General features: G+C 28.0%; 2 protein-coding genes and 1 pseudogene across 2 annotated transcripts; 2 read left to right on the forward strand and 1 right to left on the reverse strand.

Annotated features, from left to right (window-relative positions):
* Positions 1-55: 55 nt before the first annotated feature.
* LOC132947434 (glucose dehydrogenase [FAD, quinone]-like) lies at positions 56-4,786 on the forward strand (annotated as a pseudogene).
* Positions 4,787-6,733: 1,947 nt separating this feature from the next.
* On the forward strand, positions 6,734-9,661 carry LOC132946953 (glucose dehydrogenase [FAD, quinone]-like). Its single transcript, XM_061017079.1, has 2 exons — positions 6,734-6,853; positions 7,598-9,661. The coding sequence occupies exons 1-2, from the start codon at positions 6,815-6,817 to the stop codon at positions 9,383-9,385; spliced, it is 1,827 nt and encodes a 608-aa protein (XP_060873062.1). The 5' UTR covers positions 6,734-6,814; the 3' UTR covers positions 9,386-9,661.
* A 1,125-nt stretch (positions 9,662-10,786) lies between these two features.
* Positions 10,787-15,614, reverse strand: LOC132946954 (circadian clock-controlled protein daywake-like). The gene is made up of 7 exons (XM_061017080.1): positions 15,447-15,614; positions 14,361-14,448; positions 14,061-14,153; positions 13,727-13,874; positions 12,064-12,197; positions 11,589-11,747; positions 10,787-11,402 (listed from the first exon to the last, which is right to left on the reverse strand). The coding sequence occupies exons 2-7, from the start codon at positions 14,440-14,442 to the stop codon at positions 11,242-11,244; spliced, it is 777 nt and encodes a 258-aa protein (XP_060873063.1). The 5' UTR covers positions 14,443-14,448; positions 15,447-15,614; the 3' UTR covers positions 10,787-11,241.
* Between the last annotated feature and the right edge of the window lie 4,879 nt (positions 15,615-20,493).

The raw sequence follows: 20,493 nt of genomic DNA on the forward strand, positions 1-20,493 counted from the left end.
TGATAGTAAAGTTCATAGTTTAAAATGTTATATTAACCTAAAATAACTGCAAATATTTAAAATATGCATTTTGTACTTCAAATAATTAAATTTTAAAGTTTTTAAATTATTTTTATTATAAAAAAATTATATTATTTACCTTAATTAAGTTCAAAATCTATCACCTTTACTAGGTTTGTTTTATTATATTATGTGATGCATTTTTATACTGATATAAAACATGCATTAAATAATGATGTAAGGGGGTTTTAAAAAACTTTTAAAATAACAATACAAAATATTCAATACTTAAACCACTTTGTGACGTATATAGAAAAATAGAATCGTAAATAATCATTACAATCATAAACTCCTATTTGGTAATTTTTTAACACATGTTGTCATGTCACGAGTTGTACTAACTAATGAGTAATACTAACGAGTAAGTAATGATAAATTTTTTAATAATAATATGTTAATATGACAGGTATTTCATTAATATTTCAATCGTAAAAACAATATTATTTTAACACACATCATTATAAAATAAATCTATACATTCATGACTCCGCTCATAATCTAAAAAAGTTTTTGGAGAATATAACTTAGGTATGTGATAATAGTTTATTTATTGAATTTGTGTAACATAAATAATTTTAATTTTTTTTTTTATATTTTTATAATGTATGTTAAAATGATAAGCAGTCATTATGTTGTATATTATGTTGTATATGGTATGTACCTATATCTATATTAGTTAATATTTTTTTGTACTTATAAGAAATAGGTATTTTCATAAATTGTATAAAAGTGTATATTTACTTATAGCAAACTGTTCTTTTACTGGCAACCATCACTATAAATTATTATTTTATAACTCACGTTAAAAGCGTTTGTATGAAAATATTTCGAAATTGATATAAAATCATTGTATAGGAAAAAGATTCTAAGCTATGGAGATCAGGCTATATTACTAAGTATATTTGATGAGGTTATTGCAATTAAAGTAATTTATTTCCGAGAACGTTGCATTTAAAAATGTAATCATGTACACAAAATATAACAATATACTTAAAAAGTTTCAAGTACACACGAATAATTGTGTGTATTTTTGAGCTGCCACTTTAACAACTAATGAGTTACCTTGCATTAGATTTAAAAGTTTTATGACCCAGCAAACATTTTTAATCGGTATCATTATTCTGAAAATTAAAAAAAATTAGCCAAATCAGTCAAACTGTTCTTAAGTGAAGCGATTACCAACGAACATCATTTAATTTTTATTCATATAGAATATAGATATATCTATAGACAGTTGATCGTCAACGTACCTATCAATTATCATATTTCATAATAACCAAGTAGGCACCTACTGGCTACTGTGATAATTATTACTAGGTAGTAGGTACATGATCAACGTGAAAACTGTTACCTATCTGGCTATCTATAATTTGTATGTAATAAAAATACGAGCCAAGCCTCCTAGATTCTCATTTGCTTGAAAATTATAAATGTATAACTTTTAATCGGTAGAATGACATGGTTATGCTATAACATAAAATTATCATATTCTGGATAACGGTGTTTGTGTTTCAATGTTTCATTATCAGTTTAAGAGGATATCACATCCTCATGCGTTGTCTCCGTCTTACAATTAATGTACAACATAGCAAAAACTGTTTTGCGCGGGACAACTTTTATCTTTCTGTATTTGTAGTAGTGGCTCCAAAATTTCTGAACCTATAGGGTGGAAAATCATCTATGCAACAGCCTGCCCATATTTTAGATAACATAAATACAATAAAAGTTATTAGCTTCTAAACATTTGGTTTCTTTTTTTCACTTGCTTATAAAAAATTAGTGCTATTAAAAAAAAGCGCGCTGTTGCACAGATAAAGTTCTTCTTTACGTGTTGTAAAAATTAGGTTGTTCTACAAAAAATATGGTGCGAGAAAAGTTGTCCCACGCAAAGCAGTTTTTTCTATGTTGTACATATTTTGTAAGACGTAGACATTATATGCGGGTGTGACATCCTCTTAATATTAGTTACCTATTTTAAAAATTGATATTTATATCATGTTTGTACAATGTACATATGTGACTTTGGAAAAGAAAATGTATATATGTATAATTCCAAACTCAATTTCAAATTTGCAATCAGAAACCACATACAGAGCTTAAAATTGAATCAATTGTCTACTATAAATCATTTAATATACACTCAAAGGTTTGTTGTCGTTGACAAATTTACATTTTAAATTAGATTTATTTATTGCTAAGGCATAATTAATTATTATAAACTATAAATACATGCAATATAGTATACAGACATTTAGAAACAATGTGTGATAAACAATAAGTAGGCAATAACAATGATAACTACAAAATACACAATAACATTAATGATGATTAATAATAGGAATAAAAAAGATTAGCATAATAATAATTTTTTTAATTCAGATCAAGCTGGTCTCGTATCCATATTATGGAATTCGTGGTTGCATTCATAAAGTCGTTCCAGCAGCCATAATATTTTCTCATAGGACAGTCTTTTAGGTACTATATGAGAAATTGTTTGTGTATCATAACCATAATACACCTAACCTAACTGTTTGGGGTCGGAAGTGATCTCCATTTATCCACATCTTCCATGGCCTATTAGAATTCTGTATAATGTTTTCCACTCTTTTCAGGTTAAATTGAATCCTGCAGGTAATTGTGTTAGATCCGTGTTCTAGTATAGTTGGGCGGTGTTCGATGTCCTCCACTCCTCCCTATATGTCAATTTGTGACAGAAATTAAAATTGTTGAGGTCGAAGGCTGTTTTTCAGGGTGAATTCCTAGATGTTAGACCTTGTGGGGATGCAAGAGCTGTTGCAAATGAGTTGATTGGTGGTGAAGAATCTGAGTTACATTTTTTCCACTCAGTGAGCAGGGAAGTCTTTAAATTAAATTAAACAAAATGTAATGAAAACTGTGAAAATATACCAATAAATTAACATTACATTACATAAGTAGGTTCTATTTTGTATAATATGGGTTAGATCATAGAGAGAGAGAAGTAAACGTAGAACAACTAAAGATTTTAAAAAATAATAAAATTTAATTATACCGTGTATAGTTAAACATTTAGTTTAATTAATTTTTAATAACTAAGTTATAATATGATATTTTTTAAGCTAAAAAGTAATTTAATTTATTTAGGTACTAAATGGATATTATGCACTTATTTATCCATTCGATTACGCACCTAAGTTATGCAAAGACTCTACGAAAGTAACATTCGATTTTATAGTACCTAATGGGAGGCGGAAGTTCTGGTTCAACTGTAGCTGCTCGTTTAAGTGAAATACCTGAATGGAATGTCTTACTATTAGAAGCTGGAGGTGATCCACCGGAATCAACTGAAAATCCTCTTTTACGGAAACAACATATAAGGACAAAATATGATTGGGCATTTTCGTCAGAAAAAAATCCTTTTCTTTTTAAAGGAATGGAACAAGAGCGGTGTATTATATCTAGAGGTCTTGCGCTAGGTGGATCGTCTTCAATAAATGGAATGGTATACTTGCGTGGTACTGTAGAAGATTTTAGGCTTTGGAAAAATAAGTATGGTTGTCATGGATGGGACTATGAAGATGTATTACCGTATTTCAAAAAGTCAGAAGATTTTATAGATGTTTGTAGATATAATTCGGAAATTCATTCTCACGGAGGACCGCTGATTGTGACACCACTAGAAACATTTGATCCAGCTTATAAGGTTATCTCTGAATCAGAGGAGTCAATACATTTAATCAAGGTTAATGATTTAAACAGGAAATAACCAGTTGTCGGTTATGGTAATGTTTATTCCACTATTATTGATGGTAGTCGATGTAGTACACTAAATAGATAGGTTGTTAGTATTGCTGATAAGTGATAACAATATTAAAGTCAATCTGTACATGTACACCTTGATAAAAACAAAGCTACAATAGAAACGTTTATAGAACTTTAATTTTTATGTATAGAAGTGTAGATGAACCAAAAAAAGTGCTATTTTAAATCTCATTTAGACCCCCATATAAAAATAATAACATCTAAAATTGAGATGATTTTACTGTAAAAGTTTATCTTTATTTCAATTTATTTTTATAAATATTTTAAGCAAAATTGTTCTTATAAAATAATTTATTATTTAACAATAAAAAGATCTATTAAGCGGATCGCAGCACATTTATTTGGCATACGACTTATATTTCATTTTTCGCGAAATATTGACATGTGCAGCGTGCGCGAATTGCATCCGGTTTCCCGACGCGGCAATACAGCGATTCTCGGAAACACACACTAATGTTAATTTACTACTCACACATAGACACAGCCCAAAAGTTCATGTCATGTTTATTGCCTAAATATTACTCCTCAAAACATGATACGCTGGAGCCCCTTAAAAAGATATAATGATATTATGTATAAATGTATTACGATTTAAGGTTAATTCTAAGTTGAACAACCACCGTCATGGCGTCGTATAATAAATGGTTATTTTTTTTTTTTTTTTTATTGAACTTGAGCCCGGCGACTATAGCCATTAGCTGTTGTAGGGGTTATGAACTGTGGTAGGGGTAAGGTTGGTAAGGTAGGTTGGTTTTACGATTGTTTTTTTTTTTTTTTTTTAACGGTTGTTACGGTAGGTAGCAAACACGTGTATGTGTGGCAAGGTTTTTAACTACTATGAACCCGGGTGGTCACCCATCCGGGAGCTAGTAGCTGTGGCCGTTACTTACTCCCAGTCGCATTCCGCGACTGGTAGCAGCCAACGCGCCACGCCAAGCCACAATAAATGGTTATGTTCATACTTGTAGGTGTAATAAAAAATAATAATAATTGCAGATACGGATTATTATACAAGTTGGAACAACCAACTAAATTAAAAAAGTTTGCCAATTATTAAACACGATTTTATGGTCTGTAATGAATATCGACAATCACTGCTGAAATAATCGACAGTAAATAATATGGCACAGCCAGAAGTATTTTTATGCAATTAACTTACTAGTTGAAGTGTTGAACTTATATGGCTCTTTACCTATCTATACTTATTTTGTGCTAATATTTGAATATAATTATAATAAAGAAAAATCAATTATTTGTTAAACAATAGGTTGGTATTCATCTCACAAAAAATAAAATTAATAATGTAAAATCAAACATATTAAGTTAATACAGTAGAACCTCGATTATCCGAACCTCCGTTATACGAACCCTCTATTATCCGAACTATAATTAGCGTATACGAACGTTCTGTTATCCGAACATGAAAACTTGTATCCGGCAGGTATTGATAATTATGTCGAAAAAATATAATAAATGTCATGTATTTAATTATGTATTTATTTATTTCTAATAATGTATGTATGTACCTAATGTATTTCTAATAATTTAATGCATTTCTGATAATGTAATGTAATATGTAATGCAATTCTAATAAAATATTTATAATAATAATAAATATTTAATTATAAAAATAATAAATAATTAATACATAATATTATAAACATTTTTTATTTTATATTTCCAATATCCGAACTTTTGCGTATCCGAACTAGGTGCGGTCCCAATTAGTTCGGATAATCGAGGTTCTACTGTATTTAAATTAAAATTTGATGTTCAACTCAAATACCATTAATTGGGTCGAGTAATGACTTATTTCCTCGTTATGGATGTAGTTGACCGATTATGGTTTTCGAATACCTATTTATTAATTTATTTATTGGTTTTTATGTGTTGTTATGGTTTTGGTTAAATGTTGATATGATATACATTTGCTAAATTAATTTTATTATGGTACCTAGAGACGTTTTATCCAGATTTAATAGATTTATTAATTTTGAATGAACTTACTTTTATTAAAATTGTCTGCTAATGTAATTTTTTACACTAATTTGCATTTTTCTATTTGGAGTTAATCTTATTTTGTTGTCACTTGTCAGCGTTAAATGCCTTGACTGTGACTTGAGATTTCACTATTAACTATTTGGTGTATATTAATGTAAATTGTGATATTAAAAACTATGTTAGCTCTGGAATCATGCACATCGTGCCCATTTTATAGTTACATACTAAAAAGTAAAACGTGTTATAAATAATTTCATTTAAATTACATCAATCACAATTCAAAGTTTTATGTAATGTAAAACATTATTTACACAGAACGATCAAAATTTTATTAAAGTTGGTTTTGAATTATTTACAGCTAGTGTTGACATTGTATTAGTATCTACCTAGTTAAATTATATTCCACGAGTTTCGGTAAAATAAAATAAATGTTGAGGGTTTATTACTAATAGGTATCCACATTCTATGTTTAAATTTCTGTTCTCAACGAGTTTAATAAGTAGATACCTACTGCATATAAATGTAGAGTTTTTTTTTTGTTTACTGTTCTTAAAAAAGTTGATACAATAAAAAATCATGCATATTGAATAATCATAAAACAAAACTTTATTCTGTATCATATAAATAAGCAAATACAATCGTAGAATCTTATTTGACAACTACAAAACACATGTTGACTTGTGAAATAACTATTAGTTATGACTAACAATTTAATGTTAGACACACACATAATATTATATAATATTAAGTAATATAATATTATATAATAGTTTAAACTGCCTATGTTTAAATTTCAATCGTGACTTTAATATATTTGGAATATATTACACACGTGTGGATCAAAATATTTTTTTCAAATTATAAAAAGTCTGAAAAATATAACTAATACAATAGTCATTTTTTACGCTTCTCTGTTCACTATTTAACTAAACAAATTTTTGAATTTGTTATCATGAATGTTAAAACAATTGCAGTCACTGTATTATTTACGGTATGTGTCTATATATTAATTATTAATATTTAATTTATGTAAAAAAAAGTTATATCTTCACTATATTTGTACCTACAAATTTTTTTTTAACGCAAACTCTTTTTTTATAGTAGATCTTACTAAACTTACTTTTTATACCATGTACAAAATAAATGTACAATGTAAATTATTTCTATGATCAATCCCCGAATAACACAAAATGTAATTTATTGAATGTTTCAATTAATATAATAAAAGTTGGTCAGATCAGGACACTATTAGTCCTGTTTTGTACTATTTGAGGATAGATCATAGAAACAATTAAGTGTTGAATGATATAATATAACATATGATTTACTAGATAGTCCAATTATTTTATTGAGTTATTAAAATTTATAAACATATTACAATTATATTAGGTATATAAACTCATTCTGTTATTTGCATTTAACCTAATTTTCCATTTTTAGATATCTGCCTCACTCAATAAAATATAATTTATTATTTAAATAACATTGATCAATAATTTTCGCATTAAAATAATCAGTTTGTCAAAATAAAATGAAAATCCAAAACAGTACAAAATTAAACGATCATATAATATACATTAATACTTCACACTAACCAAAAGCTTATTGAAATGATTAACGAGTATTCTATATAGTACACAAATATATGAATATTATTTAAGTACATTTTTATGTAAATAAAACTGAATTATAAGTTGCTAGTTTTGAACTAAATGAAGAAATGTATTGTGTCTAGGTACTAAATGGATACAACGCACTTATTTATCCATTCGATTATGCACCTATGTTATGCGCAGATCCTACAAAAGTGACGTTTGATTTTATAGTTGTTGGAGGTGGAAGTGCTGGTGCAACTGTAGCTGCTCGTTTAAGTGAAATACCAGAATGGAATGTTTTACTATTAGAGGCTGGAGGTGATCCACCAGAAATAACCGAAAATCCTATTTTATGGAACCAAAATTTAAAGACTAAATGTGACTGGGCATTTTTGTCGGAAAAACACCCTTTACTTTTTAAAGGAATGGAACAAGAGAGGTGTCTTATATCTAGGGGTTGTATGTTAGGTGGATCATCTTCAATTAATGCAATGGTGTACTTGCGTGGTACCGTAGAAGATTTTAGTCAATGGAAAAATAAGTATGGTTGTCATGGATGGGACTATGAAGATGTTTTACCGTATTTTAAAAAGTCAGAAGATTTTGTAGATATTTGTAGATATAATTCAGAAATTCATTCACGAGGAGGACCTCTCACTGTAACTCCATTAGAAACATTCGATCCAGCTTATAAGGTGATTGCTGAGTCACAAAAATTATTAAATTTAATTAAAGTGAATGATTTGAATAGAATGGATCCTGTAGCTGTCGGATATGGTAATTTTGATTCAACCACTCGTAATGGCCATCGCTGTAGTACACTAAAAGCGTTTTTAATACCAGCGAGTAATCGTCCAAATCTTTATGTAGCAAAAAATACAATTGTTACTGGGATTTTAATCGAAAATGATGTGGCAGTGGGAGTGAACTTCAAATGTTCATCAGAAGAAATTAAATCAGTTTTTTGTACGAAAGAAGTGGTAATATGTGCTGGACCTATAAAAAGTCCACAGCTTCTTATGCTCTCTGGAATCGGACCAAAAGAACATTTAAATGATCACGGTATTACAACCATCAAAGACCTACCCGTAGGTTATAACTTACAGGATCATGTGTCGCTTCCAGTGCTTGTATTTACAGATCGCAAATATAGATCGATTGAGGACATAAAAAATGAAAGTAGTGATTTGTTGCAAAAAGAAATGAGCCTATATTCAAAAAATATATCAACACTTGGTCTAACTAACCTTATGACATTTTATAAATCAAACGATGATTTAGAGTACCCTGATATACAATTAATAAATTTCAGAATTCCGTTCAACTCAACCAACTCTTTTCCAAATAAAATTAATGTATTTACAAACATGTTTGGATATGCTAAAGAAGTAACAGATTTATATGACGAGTTAAACTGGTTAAGTGACCTTATAGTAATCACACCAGTTATGTTACAACCATTAAGTACAGGTCGAGTTATGTTGAAATCAGTAAATCCGTTAGACGATCCAAGAATTGTTTTAAATTATTTATCATATGACAAAGAAATAGAAACCCTATTAAAGGGTATTGAATTTGTTGTCAAATTATCTAAAACTCAAAGTATGATTGATGCTGGGCTCGTATTAGAGGAGCTGAAATTATCAAATTGTGCCGATTGTATTTGGGACACTCGAGAGTATTGGATTTGTATCATTCAGAACTTAGCAGCTCCTTTTTATCATGTCGTCGGTACTTGTAAAATGGGTTCAGAAGATGATTGTTATTCTGTTGTTGATACTAAATTAAGAGTGAAAGGTATAATTGGCTTGCGGTTGATGGATAGTTCAATTATGCCGAAAATTGTTTCTGTAAACACTAACGCAGCTACAATAATGATTGGTGAAAAAGGAAGTGATATAATAAAAGAATGTTATGGAAAGCTTTGATGAATAAAACAAAAATGTAATAATTCACAATAATTGTAATTAAATTTACTACAAAATGGTATAACCATAATCGTTTTATCATATACAGTAGGTACATTATTAATTTGTCGAACGTTGATATACCGAATTTTTTGTAATTTCTAACTCTATTGAAATCTCCTGTAAAGAAATATCATAAAACTCTCGAAAGTTTTTTCTGTTCCCCTTGAGTTTTGACAAAACAAGTTTTTACCGTATATAAGTAAATAATATTGTTGATTTATTTCTGATAACATTTCAAATTATTAATTCCCTCGATTTTTTCAATTTTTTCAACTGCTTTATTAAGATGTTGATTAAAATTAATGCAATTTTACTTTCAATGTTGTTTAAAATAAATGGTTTAGTACGTCTTATTATTTACTGAAAAAATATCTTGAATTGTTTTAAATATAAACTCAATATTACGTAATATAGGTTTTAAAACTTAATTTAATTTAAATATTTTTTGCAAAATGTCTTAAAAATATATATATAAATTAATGGTTATTTGTAGATATGATAATAGGTATATAATACATTTAGTTTGAGAAAGTTATGTTATAATTAATATTATTGATTTTTTTTTAGTTAGTAGGTAGTGTATTAAATATAAATACTTATACTTTATAATTTAAAGATTTTTACTATGTGTTGAATTAATAGTTTATAGATTAAATTAATTGTAATTCATAATGGATTTAAAATTTAAAAATATTTATGTAAGTTTTACTAATTTAATTGTATTAACAATAAGTTATACTATAATTTGTTAGAATTACTGTATTAAGAATTAAAAACTATTACTTGTTTCAATGAAAACAACTTTGAATAATAATTATGAAAAATATCACGTTTGCTATGGAACATTATGTAATATTGTAATTACTAATTTTGCAAAAACTGAAATCAAATATTGCCGATGATTACGGATCGCAGAGTGCATTGATCATTATAGCTCGTTGCACTTAGGTACTATAATAGTACTATAATAGAATTTTACCATTTTATGGTGATTGATTAAAAATACTTAAATAATGATTTGAGTGTCAATAGAGACCCAAATGCCTATGTTTCGTGATTACAATGCAGTATGTATAAATTATTCAAAATTGACTATTAATATCATTGAAATTGAAACCAATCGATTTATAAAACTGTGTACCTAAACCTTACAATTATCATAGGTACCTACTGTAGTATATTAGTATCATAGTATCATATCGTATAGTATCGATGTAGTCAAGGTACGTATACAACTCACACCATAGAGGCCATTTTTTTCTATTCTTATATTTTTACTGCTACAGTTTTAACTATGAAATATGTGAATTTTATATGTAACTGGCCATACTAACTAGCACATACAAAACACTACATTACTAACTTATAATAATATATATTTTATTATTTTTCCCGACTCACAATCATCTTTCATACATTTTACATTTCAATACATTCAGGATAAATCTGTAATGAATCATATTATAAGACTTGACACCTAGTTGACTGTTTAAAATTATTTTATCAATACACAATTTGATATCATACTATCATAATTTTATAAATTGGTGAAATAGGTATTTAAATTACTAATAAGTATTCAGTATTATTATACTTAAACCTATACATGATATTTTCTAACTTAAAAAAAACAAGTTATAATATAAAATAGTTTACAAATGATTGTGATCATAGGTTGTGTATTTAATGATAGATGATTTATGAGTATGGTACACTGAAATATATGAAAATCATTAATAATTGATTTTTTTTAAACATAAATTACGAAAAATATTAAATCTAAAAAATAAACGTTACATAATACATGTAGTTTATCAAGGCAGTTCTTTGGGTAGAATTTCATCATAAAGTATAGTTTTTAATATAGTATTGGCAATTTGCAGTGAAAATTCGACAGCAATTTCTTCTGCAATTGGAGTGATGATATCCAAAACAACTCGACGGTTTTGGTGGTAAAACGTTGATGCAGTTTCCGCTAAAAACATATTTTAAATAAGTATAAATAATGTATATGTATCTATATATGATTCAATTGATGTACGTTGTACAATCATTGGTTCAAGAATTAAAATTGATTTTAAATTTATATAAAAAAAACAATTAAGCGCTAAATCATCTAATAAAAATTAATCATAAAGACTAGTAGGTATATAGAGCATACTTAAGACATCGTTATTTTTGTTGATGTTTTGTGGTATTATTTTTCCATTAGCATCTCCAACTTTGAGTTTGATTCGAATATCCTTTACTTGGAAGTATTCACGATTTTTTTTGTCTTTTAATACTTCAAGACTCGCTTTGACATCAGCTTTTGTGTTAGCTGTGAATAAAACGTTAATTAATTTATCGATATAATAATATGATAATAATAATATGTTTCCTAAATAAGTTGTGGTTCAAACAAACGAATATTATTCATTTAGTTTCATTAAATAATTACAAGGCGAACCTATAATAATACACCGTCCGACATAGGTACTTGTTATAATAATTGTATTATTCATTAGGTAGCTATTATTATATGTCAGTCTTGAAGTTTCTTTTAAGTAAACGAAATTAGTAATTACGAACATATTGTAATATTGCATTAACATATTATAAATTGATAACACGACTTCATGTATTTTGCGACTTACTTATGTTCCCTCTAAATATTCCTTGGCCTTGGAGTGGAACAACCATTAGACGACCATCAATGTCGTACGTACAGTTAACAAATAGATTCGGGAGAAGAACAGTTCCTTCGCCGTTTAACTTTTCAAAATTTATCCTGAAACAAAATAATGACACAAATGGATCAAATATTTGTATAAAATTATGCTCGGCCTCATGTTGTAATTGGTGTCAAGTTCTTTGGAAATAATAAACGTCTACCTCCGCCAAGATGTAATTAAAGCTATTGCGTAACGATAATAGTAGTGTTATGTGTTTGGTCCAGTTTTTACATTTTACACCAGGGCAATTTTGTGTTGTGCAATAATGAATAAAGGCAGAAATGATCAAGATGGGGAATATTTTTTTATAAAACCTATAAATTATGAATGGATTTAAAAAAAAATAATTTGGATGTTGTTATTGTTATGGTCAACTACTGCGTCGACATTGTAAATACCGACACACTGTGAATACTGAATAATTGAGTTACCACTTTCACCTAATCACGTGTTTTTACTTTTTTCAACGATTATTTGTAACACATGTGCAGTAGGTATGTGCATGTTTACACATATTTACTGTATGTATATTATATTAATATTAAAACCATAATAATTTTCTGTTCAATTAAGAGTGTACTTTGGAATATGAAATTCAAAGAAGTTTAAATTTGATTGAATTACATATTAAAAACTAAAATTCGTTAATTTCTTATAATAATTATTTAATAAATTACCTATGTGTCATAGTGTGTCACACACACTAAATCTTTTGATTGTACATTTTATACTGCAATTAATTTCAACTAATTGTATTCAAAAGGTTTAAGTTATATTCAGTTTACTAAAAATTTGAATTCTAACTCATAGATATTCATTTTATTATTTTCATCTTATTATTTTTTTTTTCAATAAATGAATAACTAAACATTTTCAAAAAAATGCCGACTAGACTTTTAAATTGAAAAATAACTGTGCTATTTATAACTCAACATAATATTTTATATTTTAAGACCATGGAAATTAAATAATTTAACTATATATATCTACAGATCGACATGTTATAAAATAAATAATATACTAAATAATAATAATATTGTGTTTGGACTGATTAAATATTAAAGTTGTATTTAATTTTTTTTTTCTTATTTGTCAATTTAAAAATCGATGACATACATTATTGTATTGATTTTGTATTTCAAATATTATGTCATACTTTGAATTTGTCATATATGTGAAAATGTGAAATGTACATATTTATTCATATTAAATAAATATTAAGAAATTATAGAAATATTTATCATATTATCATATGAATTAAATTAATTTGCAGTAAACATATGATTATATAAGACTCTTGTTGTATAGGAAAACATATTTAACGTGAAATCAGAATCCATTGTTTAATGCACAGGTTTATAATTCTAATTTTTTAATACTACTGTAAAAATGTATTAATGTTTATTAAAAACAAGTGCTGTGATTATTTTATATCATGATGCGGTATATAGGTACCTACTATAATTAATAATGAATGCTTGTATGTTAACGTTTTGAACGTTTTCACGGAAAATATTAATAGTTAAAAATAAATATATGCCTATCTGAAGGCTCTGTTCAAAACAATTACAATTGAAATACTTACTTGAGATTATTGATCACAAATTTAGATCCACCCCATGCTTGTACATCTTTAATAGTAGCTTTAACTTTAAGAGCATCCTCATTTCTATTTACTACCAACATGGGTATGACCATTGGTTCCAAAGCCGGGATTTGCATTTTGGGTATTCCTATATTATAAAGACGAATTTAATTTGAAACTACCTAATTTGTAGGTATTATCATTGATTATACATAGTATTATTATTATTATACTATATGTTATATGTATAATCAATGGTATGGTATTATCTACATTAAACATTTTAAATTAATTAATGAATTAAAATCTTATCTTATAAACACATATAAATTACCATTAGGTAACTCGGGTCTCAGGGATTCGATAGTTTGCAGCAAACATTTTTCTATCTGAGGATCACTTCTTTTACACACGTGCACGAAGTTGGCTGAAAAATGTAAGTACTATTAAAATATATTCAAAACATGTATTTAATTATAATACCTATATAACTATATAGGTAAGTATATACAATTAGTAATATATTATTAAGTTTATATCAATGTAAATTTGACATCATAAGATCTCGCGTACGTTGATTATCCTGCATTGTCATTGAATGTTTATTTATAATAAATAAATGAAATTTACTCACGTAACCTTTTTGCTGTTGTGTGTTGAGTTTGTTGGGCGATTAGCACTATGCTGGCTATTAACAGGAACATTTGCCCTCCCATTATTAACTGAAATTATTAATTAAAAATATTATTTTTATTGTGTATGAAGTGAGAAATAGGTAGGTAGGTTCTAAATCACAAAATTCTTAGTTGGTTTTTTAAAAAGACATTCTTTTTTGAATTTTCTAGAATTATATATTATCCATTCAAGTTTTAACCTAGGTACCTATTTTAAAATCAAAAAAAGAATAATGGTGAAAAAATATATTCCCTTTAACCCTTTGTTGTATTTCCAAAATTGTGTAGGAAATCGAATTTCGAATAAAACGTATACAATGATTCGATACAAACTATACAATTTTTTAGTAATGATCTCATAAAAAATTATTATATTAATTGTATGATTTAATATAATCACATTTTTTGAACCGCAATATTGATGAATGAATAATTACTATAATTAATTTATATTATCAAAGATATTCCCTGTATCCTGTTAAACCTCATCATAATAGTACTACATATATGTATTATATTATTTAATATTATAATTTATTGCTATCTTTAAAGTTTGACTTTAATGTCTATATATATAATATACATGGGAACTAGACATAATTAATTTCATTTTGATTTTTGACTAATGTAAAAACAATAACTTGGATAATATAGGACTGCATATTATAAAGTGTTATTTTTAAAAGATACTCTTCAATTTTGAAGTCTGCAGATGACTAGAGGAAATAAAATACAATGTAATGGGAAACCAGTTTTAAAACATAAATCAAATGTGGTCGACAAAAGCCGAAGGAGTAAGGACATATAGATGCAGGATATAGAAAATCGTGAAAATCATCGTGAAATATCGTATATTTATCATTTATACATTATTATAATACATTAATACCTATATTATTATTGCCTAGGTATATATATTATATTATGACGGTCGTCGGCGACAATATTTCCGTTTGTCTAACAATTGATACATAGGTATCTGATATTGTAAATATTATAGGCGTAGGTTTAACACTAAAATGTAGGTATAATAGCGTCATACTTACGTTTTCTAAAACGTCTTACGATGAAATCGATAACACCGATGGTCATGTGTGCCGCTCCTTTGCGTGTCCGGCGCTGCCCTGCGATATCACCTCGCAACGTGGATAATATAAATAGGTATTATCCTTTCGTCGTTGCGGCGTGGTCGTATAATATAATATCAATGACCGGCCGGTCTCACTTGTCAGCGTTATATAAATTACCGAGGACCTCGGAGGCGGCGGCTTGTTGAGCAACATCATAATAATAATAATAATAATATAATGCATTATAATACCTATATACCATAATAATATAATATGTGACTTCTTGCCCTCTCCTCGCGTTAGTTTGTTTTACATGTAGGTAAACGTACCTACATATTATATTGTTCGTTTCTTTCTCCTTGAATCCACTTAGATCGTCCGTGGTCACTTGCATTTCCTTCGCACACGTTGACGACCGACAGCACTCCGTGGCGTGGAGACTCGTTGCGAAATCGGCGTCGTCCGCAATAGCGCCAATACGCATACATATATATAAATCACAGTAATAACGTATACGTCCGACGGGGGCTAGCAAATTCATTTTTTACGACTCAAGTCTGCTGCTCGCCCGTGTACATTTACTACGACGTATATTCGGTCATCCCGTGGGGGAGTGGTGATGGGGTGGGAAATATTTTCTAGCGTTATGCCGTTCGGAAACGGAGGATATTATGACCTAGGTGACGTTGCAGTTGTTGCAGACTCTTTGGGTCCGCGAAGAAAGGTCAAACGTGCGTGCTGTACTATATAATAGTGTAAGCTACGCATGTCGCGTGACATACAGGGTGGTTTACCAAGCATGTTCACCCTCCTTTTTACAAAACTTTTGTTTTTCGAATGCGAGAACCACCCTATTTTTACTACCTATAAATTATTTATCAGATGATTAATTTTCGGAAATTTTGGTGTACGTATATACAAATGCAAATTCTCAGATCGAGTAGTTAGTATAGACATATTATTATATGTACTTACCATAAAGATAATAGTCCATGTGGTAACTGGCTTAAAGATATAAAGGGGGCTTAAATGATTTAAAAATTGTAGAAATATACTATAATGTATTAATTTGTAAAAATTGTACGAGTATGCTAAGTACTAGATTAAATATCAGATCCATTTTATATTTTTATAAAACCATTTTTAAGGACATAACCCTTATTATCGTATATACATTTTAATAACTTGAAAACTCGTTTGAATTTTAACTTAGATTCGTCAACATTTCCAAAAAAAATAAATATATATTCAATCATTGACTGTAAAAAACGTGGATTTCATTTGAACAAAATACGATGGTATTGCCACAGGACACTTCTAGCAGAAATGGTACAAATAATCCAAGCATTTGAAAATATGGCCTTTAAGTATACTTAATAGGTACCTACTTGAAAATTCCAAAAATTTGAGTATTAATAAATTCGTTATTGGAGGAAAAAAGGTGGTGTTGAGCATGTTTATTGTTGAATCACCCTGTATACAGTTTTATTCTACCAATATCAGATATATATGTGTATGCATATAGGTAATGTAATAACCAATAGGTAGTCGTAATAATATTATTATGATGTCGTTTGCCGTCCGTCGAGAGACTCTCGCGCGCATCGACAAATACGGACGAGATCGCACGCTCGTTTATTACGACCGATTGTATAACTATACAGCTGCAGGCACGACCTATTAAATCGTTTAAACGTGTATTTTGATACGAGTGTGCGGCTCCTGATGATAAACAGTGGACGTCTGCAGAATCTAACGTGTAGGTCCCTCTATATATTGTGTATATTATGGTGCGTGCGGCACAGTTGTCAGACGTGGGGTACTATAATGGGTTACACCTTGAAGAACGAAATTTTGAGAAATTTTAATCATCAGCTGGTTCAACGGGTTGTTGATTCCGTTATCGAAAGGCTATCCCGCATTTCGAATAAAAACACGAGCGTATACGTCAGTCGTGAATCGTGATATACTTCGTCACATATAGTGCATCACATTCCTTTGATATTGCGCCTGTTGTAATTACTGTGAATGTATGTTACTTGCCGAAATGACGACTAATGACGAATTTACGATTAAAATAAGTTTTTATAATGTATAAGTAATATGAGTTAGTAAATAATACGATGTTAGGAGAATGGATCGTAGCTACTATAGCTACACACACCAGCGCAAACGTATACATATTTTGTATCCATAAAGATTTTCAAGAGATCATATTATTAGGTATTATCATACTACATACATATTGTATTATTATAATGCTCTCAACTCGTAAGTACATACCTAGTACATATGTACTTATACATAATATAGTTTTACACAGTTTTTATATACATAGGCGTGCCGCGTGCACATATTTGAATTTCGGGGGTACCTACAATATTATTAGGCCCTCTCTTAACAAGACATGTAAATATTAATCGGTGGTACCTATATAATTACCAGTAGCAACTACTAATTAGTAATTAGTAATTACCATAGTTATATATTTCCTTGAATCAATATCTATTTCTAAGATAATTCCATTGTTTATTTATTATTAATTATACCTACTTGTTTAGTCAATAACACCTAGCTGTTATTATCATCATAAGTATTTATTCCGCAAAAATTTAAAATATGTACGTTTTATTATTTTTTTTATCTTGAAACATGGTTTTTTTTTTTACCACATAGGTAGGTATATTAAAAAAATTACATTTAATTCTAGTACCTAACCTTAATTAAAATACGGGCCTTATGATCTGGGACTTAAATTTTAGGCACACCCGGCACCTCCTGTACGCACGCCTATGTTTATATTTAACTATCAAAACTTATTATTGTCGGACACATATTTTTACTAAATTTTATTTAGCTACGAACATGTTAGGTGTCAAAAATGTGCTTTCATATACGTCATAGGTACTTTTAAAGTTAAAATTAAACAAATAGGTCTTAGATAATACAACAAAATATTTATAGATACCAACATAACGTTTTTGTAAAATTATAATATAATATTTATTTATAATTTTCTCAGTTATTTTTAAAAATTATAAAAATTATAAAATTTTTAATTGCAATTTTAAAGTGCATTTATTAAATATTCAATAAAATCCTGTTATACGCTATTATATTGTGTAATAATAATAAAAATTAAATAAAAACAAACCCATTTTCCAAGTGGGTCAATAACTTGTTATTATAACCTTGAGAATAAATAATTATTTGCTTCATTTCCAATAAAATGTGACACTATAAATCGTTAAAACATCTTTTATTTTGTTTTATTATCACAGCCCATATATTTATTTCTATATATTTAATATAATCTATAGACTGTCACACTCAAATATTTTATGATGTTTGTGCTTTATTCTTTAATAATAACATCGTTAGATTTATATTCATTTAATGATTTATTAATTTATTTTAGTCTATATTGTCTAATTATGTTAAATAACTATGGACAAAGACTAAAGTAAATTGTAAACGTGTATGCCTACTTAATGGTATGATGAGTAATATTAAATCGACTATACTATTTACTAGGTACTCATTACGATTTTTGAATATGCATATATATTATAAAATAAATGATATACCTACCCAGTACCGGGTATAATGAATATGTTCATACATCGAATAACCACAAGGTACAATATTATTTCCTTCGAATATCGCAAATTAACATCATTAAACGATTTTGGTTATTGAAATACAATGTTTTTGATTTTTGGAAGTTTAAATTGTTTGGGTAGGTATCGGTATCTGGTATAATATGATATAATAGAAAATAACATTACCATTTCATGTCAAATTGTAAGGACTTATCAATAAATCTCGACTTAAATGCACGCCAGCTTTTACAAGATTATCTTAATAAAATATAATAATCTGTTTACCTATATATTTGGCTATTTCTTATGTTTCACATAAAATTCCTACATTTTACTCTTACCTATACGACAATACGAGTAGCTACTTAAATAGATACCTACTTAATGTAAAATTTGCAATTTTTAGAGAAAAATGTACCAAATGATTGAGTAAATTAAATTTTTTTTAACTGGTTCGCTGTCTGTGGCGTCATTTTGGTAGCCGGGAGTATGCATTGAAGACTAGTTTTTAAAACAGGACCTACTTTGAGTTTGTCCTGTTTAACACGGGTCTACAAAGCTAAACACGGAGCCTTCCGTCGAATTATGCCTTTACAATACATACAACATACAGTGTTAGGTGGATATTTCAATATTTTAATAATGGATTATTATAAATAATTTATATTATAAAATTGATATTATAATTATTGTAAAATATATTATCTGTTACTTGCAGTTAGTCCGTTTTCAGTGTGATATAACTTCTTAAGCTAATTTGACACACAAATATTTAAAAAAAATTTTGATCATGATTTTATTAATTTAAAAGTTAAGTATCTATAATAACAGTATAATACTTATGACCATTCATAGTACACCATAAAATGTGTCATTATAATATATGTAATATATTACATATACAAGTACTAAGTAGGTATATTATAAGTTGGGTAAGAGTGTCATTGATTGTATTTGTATTTTGTAATCGGTGGTGATGAATATATACATGCATGTTCCTTGAATGAATATTAAAATCTTTGAGGACTAGATGGGCTAATTAATAAAACTGTTAACGACTGTCAATTTTTAAAACTATTTATTAGTATCAATATATTTTATACTAGGTAGTAGGTATTGTAATAACTAACAAAGTACGAAATATCTATTAGATTATTTATTTATATGTACAATATTTTGTTAGCTTATCCATAAAATATAAAAAGTAGTTGGATAATTGAATTGTTTTACTTTGAGAAATAAATCTTTTGTGTCCATGAAAGTATAAATTTATTTTGGGATTCATGATTATTTTCCCGTAAAAACAAATCGTTATTAGCCTTAGCCTAGTTGTTTCGGAAAATTAGTACTTAGATCTTTTGATTGTATTATATACATATTCGGAAGTTCATGTTGTGTAATAATAATTATATAGCTAATAG

The sequence above is a fragment of the Metopolophium dirhodum genome, chromosome 6, assembly GCF_019925205.1.
Source record: "Metopolophium dirhodum isolate CAU chromosome 6, ASM1992520v1, whole genome shotgun sequence".
Lineage (NCBI taxonomy): Eukaryota > Metazoa > Arthropoda > Insecta > Hemiptera > Aphididae > Metopolophium > Metopolophium dirhodum.

Bases quoted from the DNA above. Each gene is read 5' to 3' on its own strand.
- LOC132946953 (XM_061017079.1), top strand. From the start codon at position 6,815: ATGAATGTTAAAACAATTGCAGTCACTGTATTATTTACG. The intron at 6,854-7,597 runs GTATGTGTCTAT...TATTGTGTCTAG, and splicing joins CAGTCACTGTATTATTTACG to GTACTAAATGGATACAACGC.
- LOC132946954 (XM_061017080.1), bottom strand. From the start codon at position 14,442: ATGGGAGGGCAAATGTTCCTGTTAATAGCCAGCATAGTGCTAATCGCC. The intron at 13,875-14,060 runs GTAATTTATATG...TTTATAATATAG, and splicing joins GAGACCCGAGTTACCTAATG to GAATACCCAAAATGCAAATC. The intron at 11,403-11,588 runs GTATGCTCTATA...ATATGTTTTTAG, and splicing joins CAAAAATAACGATGTCTTAA to CGGAAACTGCATCAACGTTT.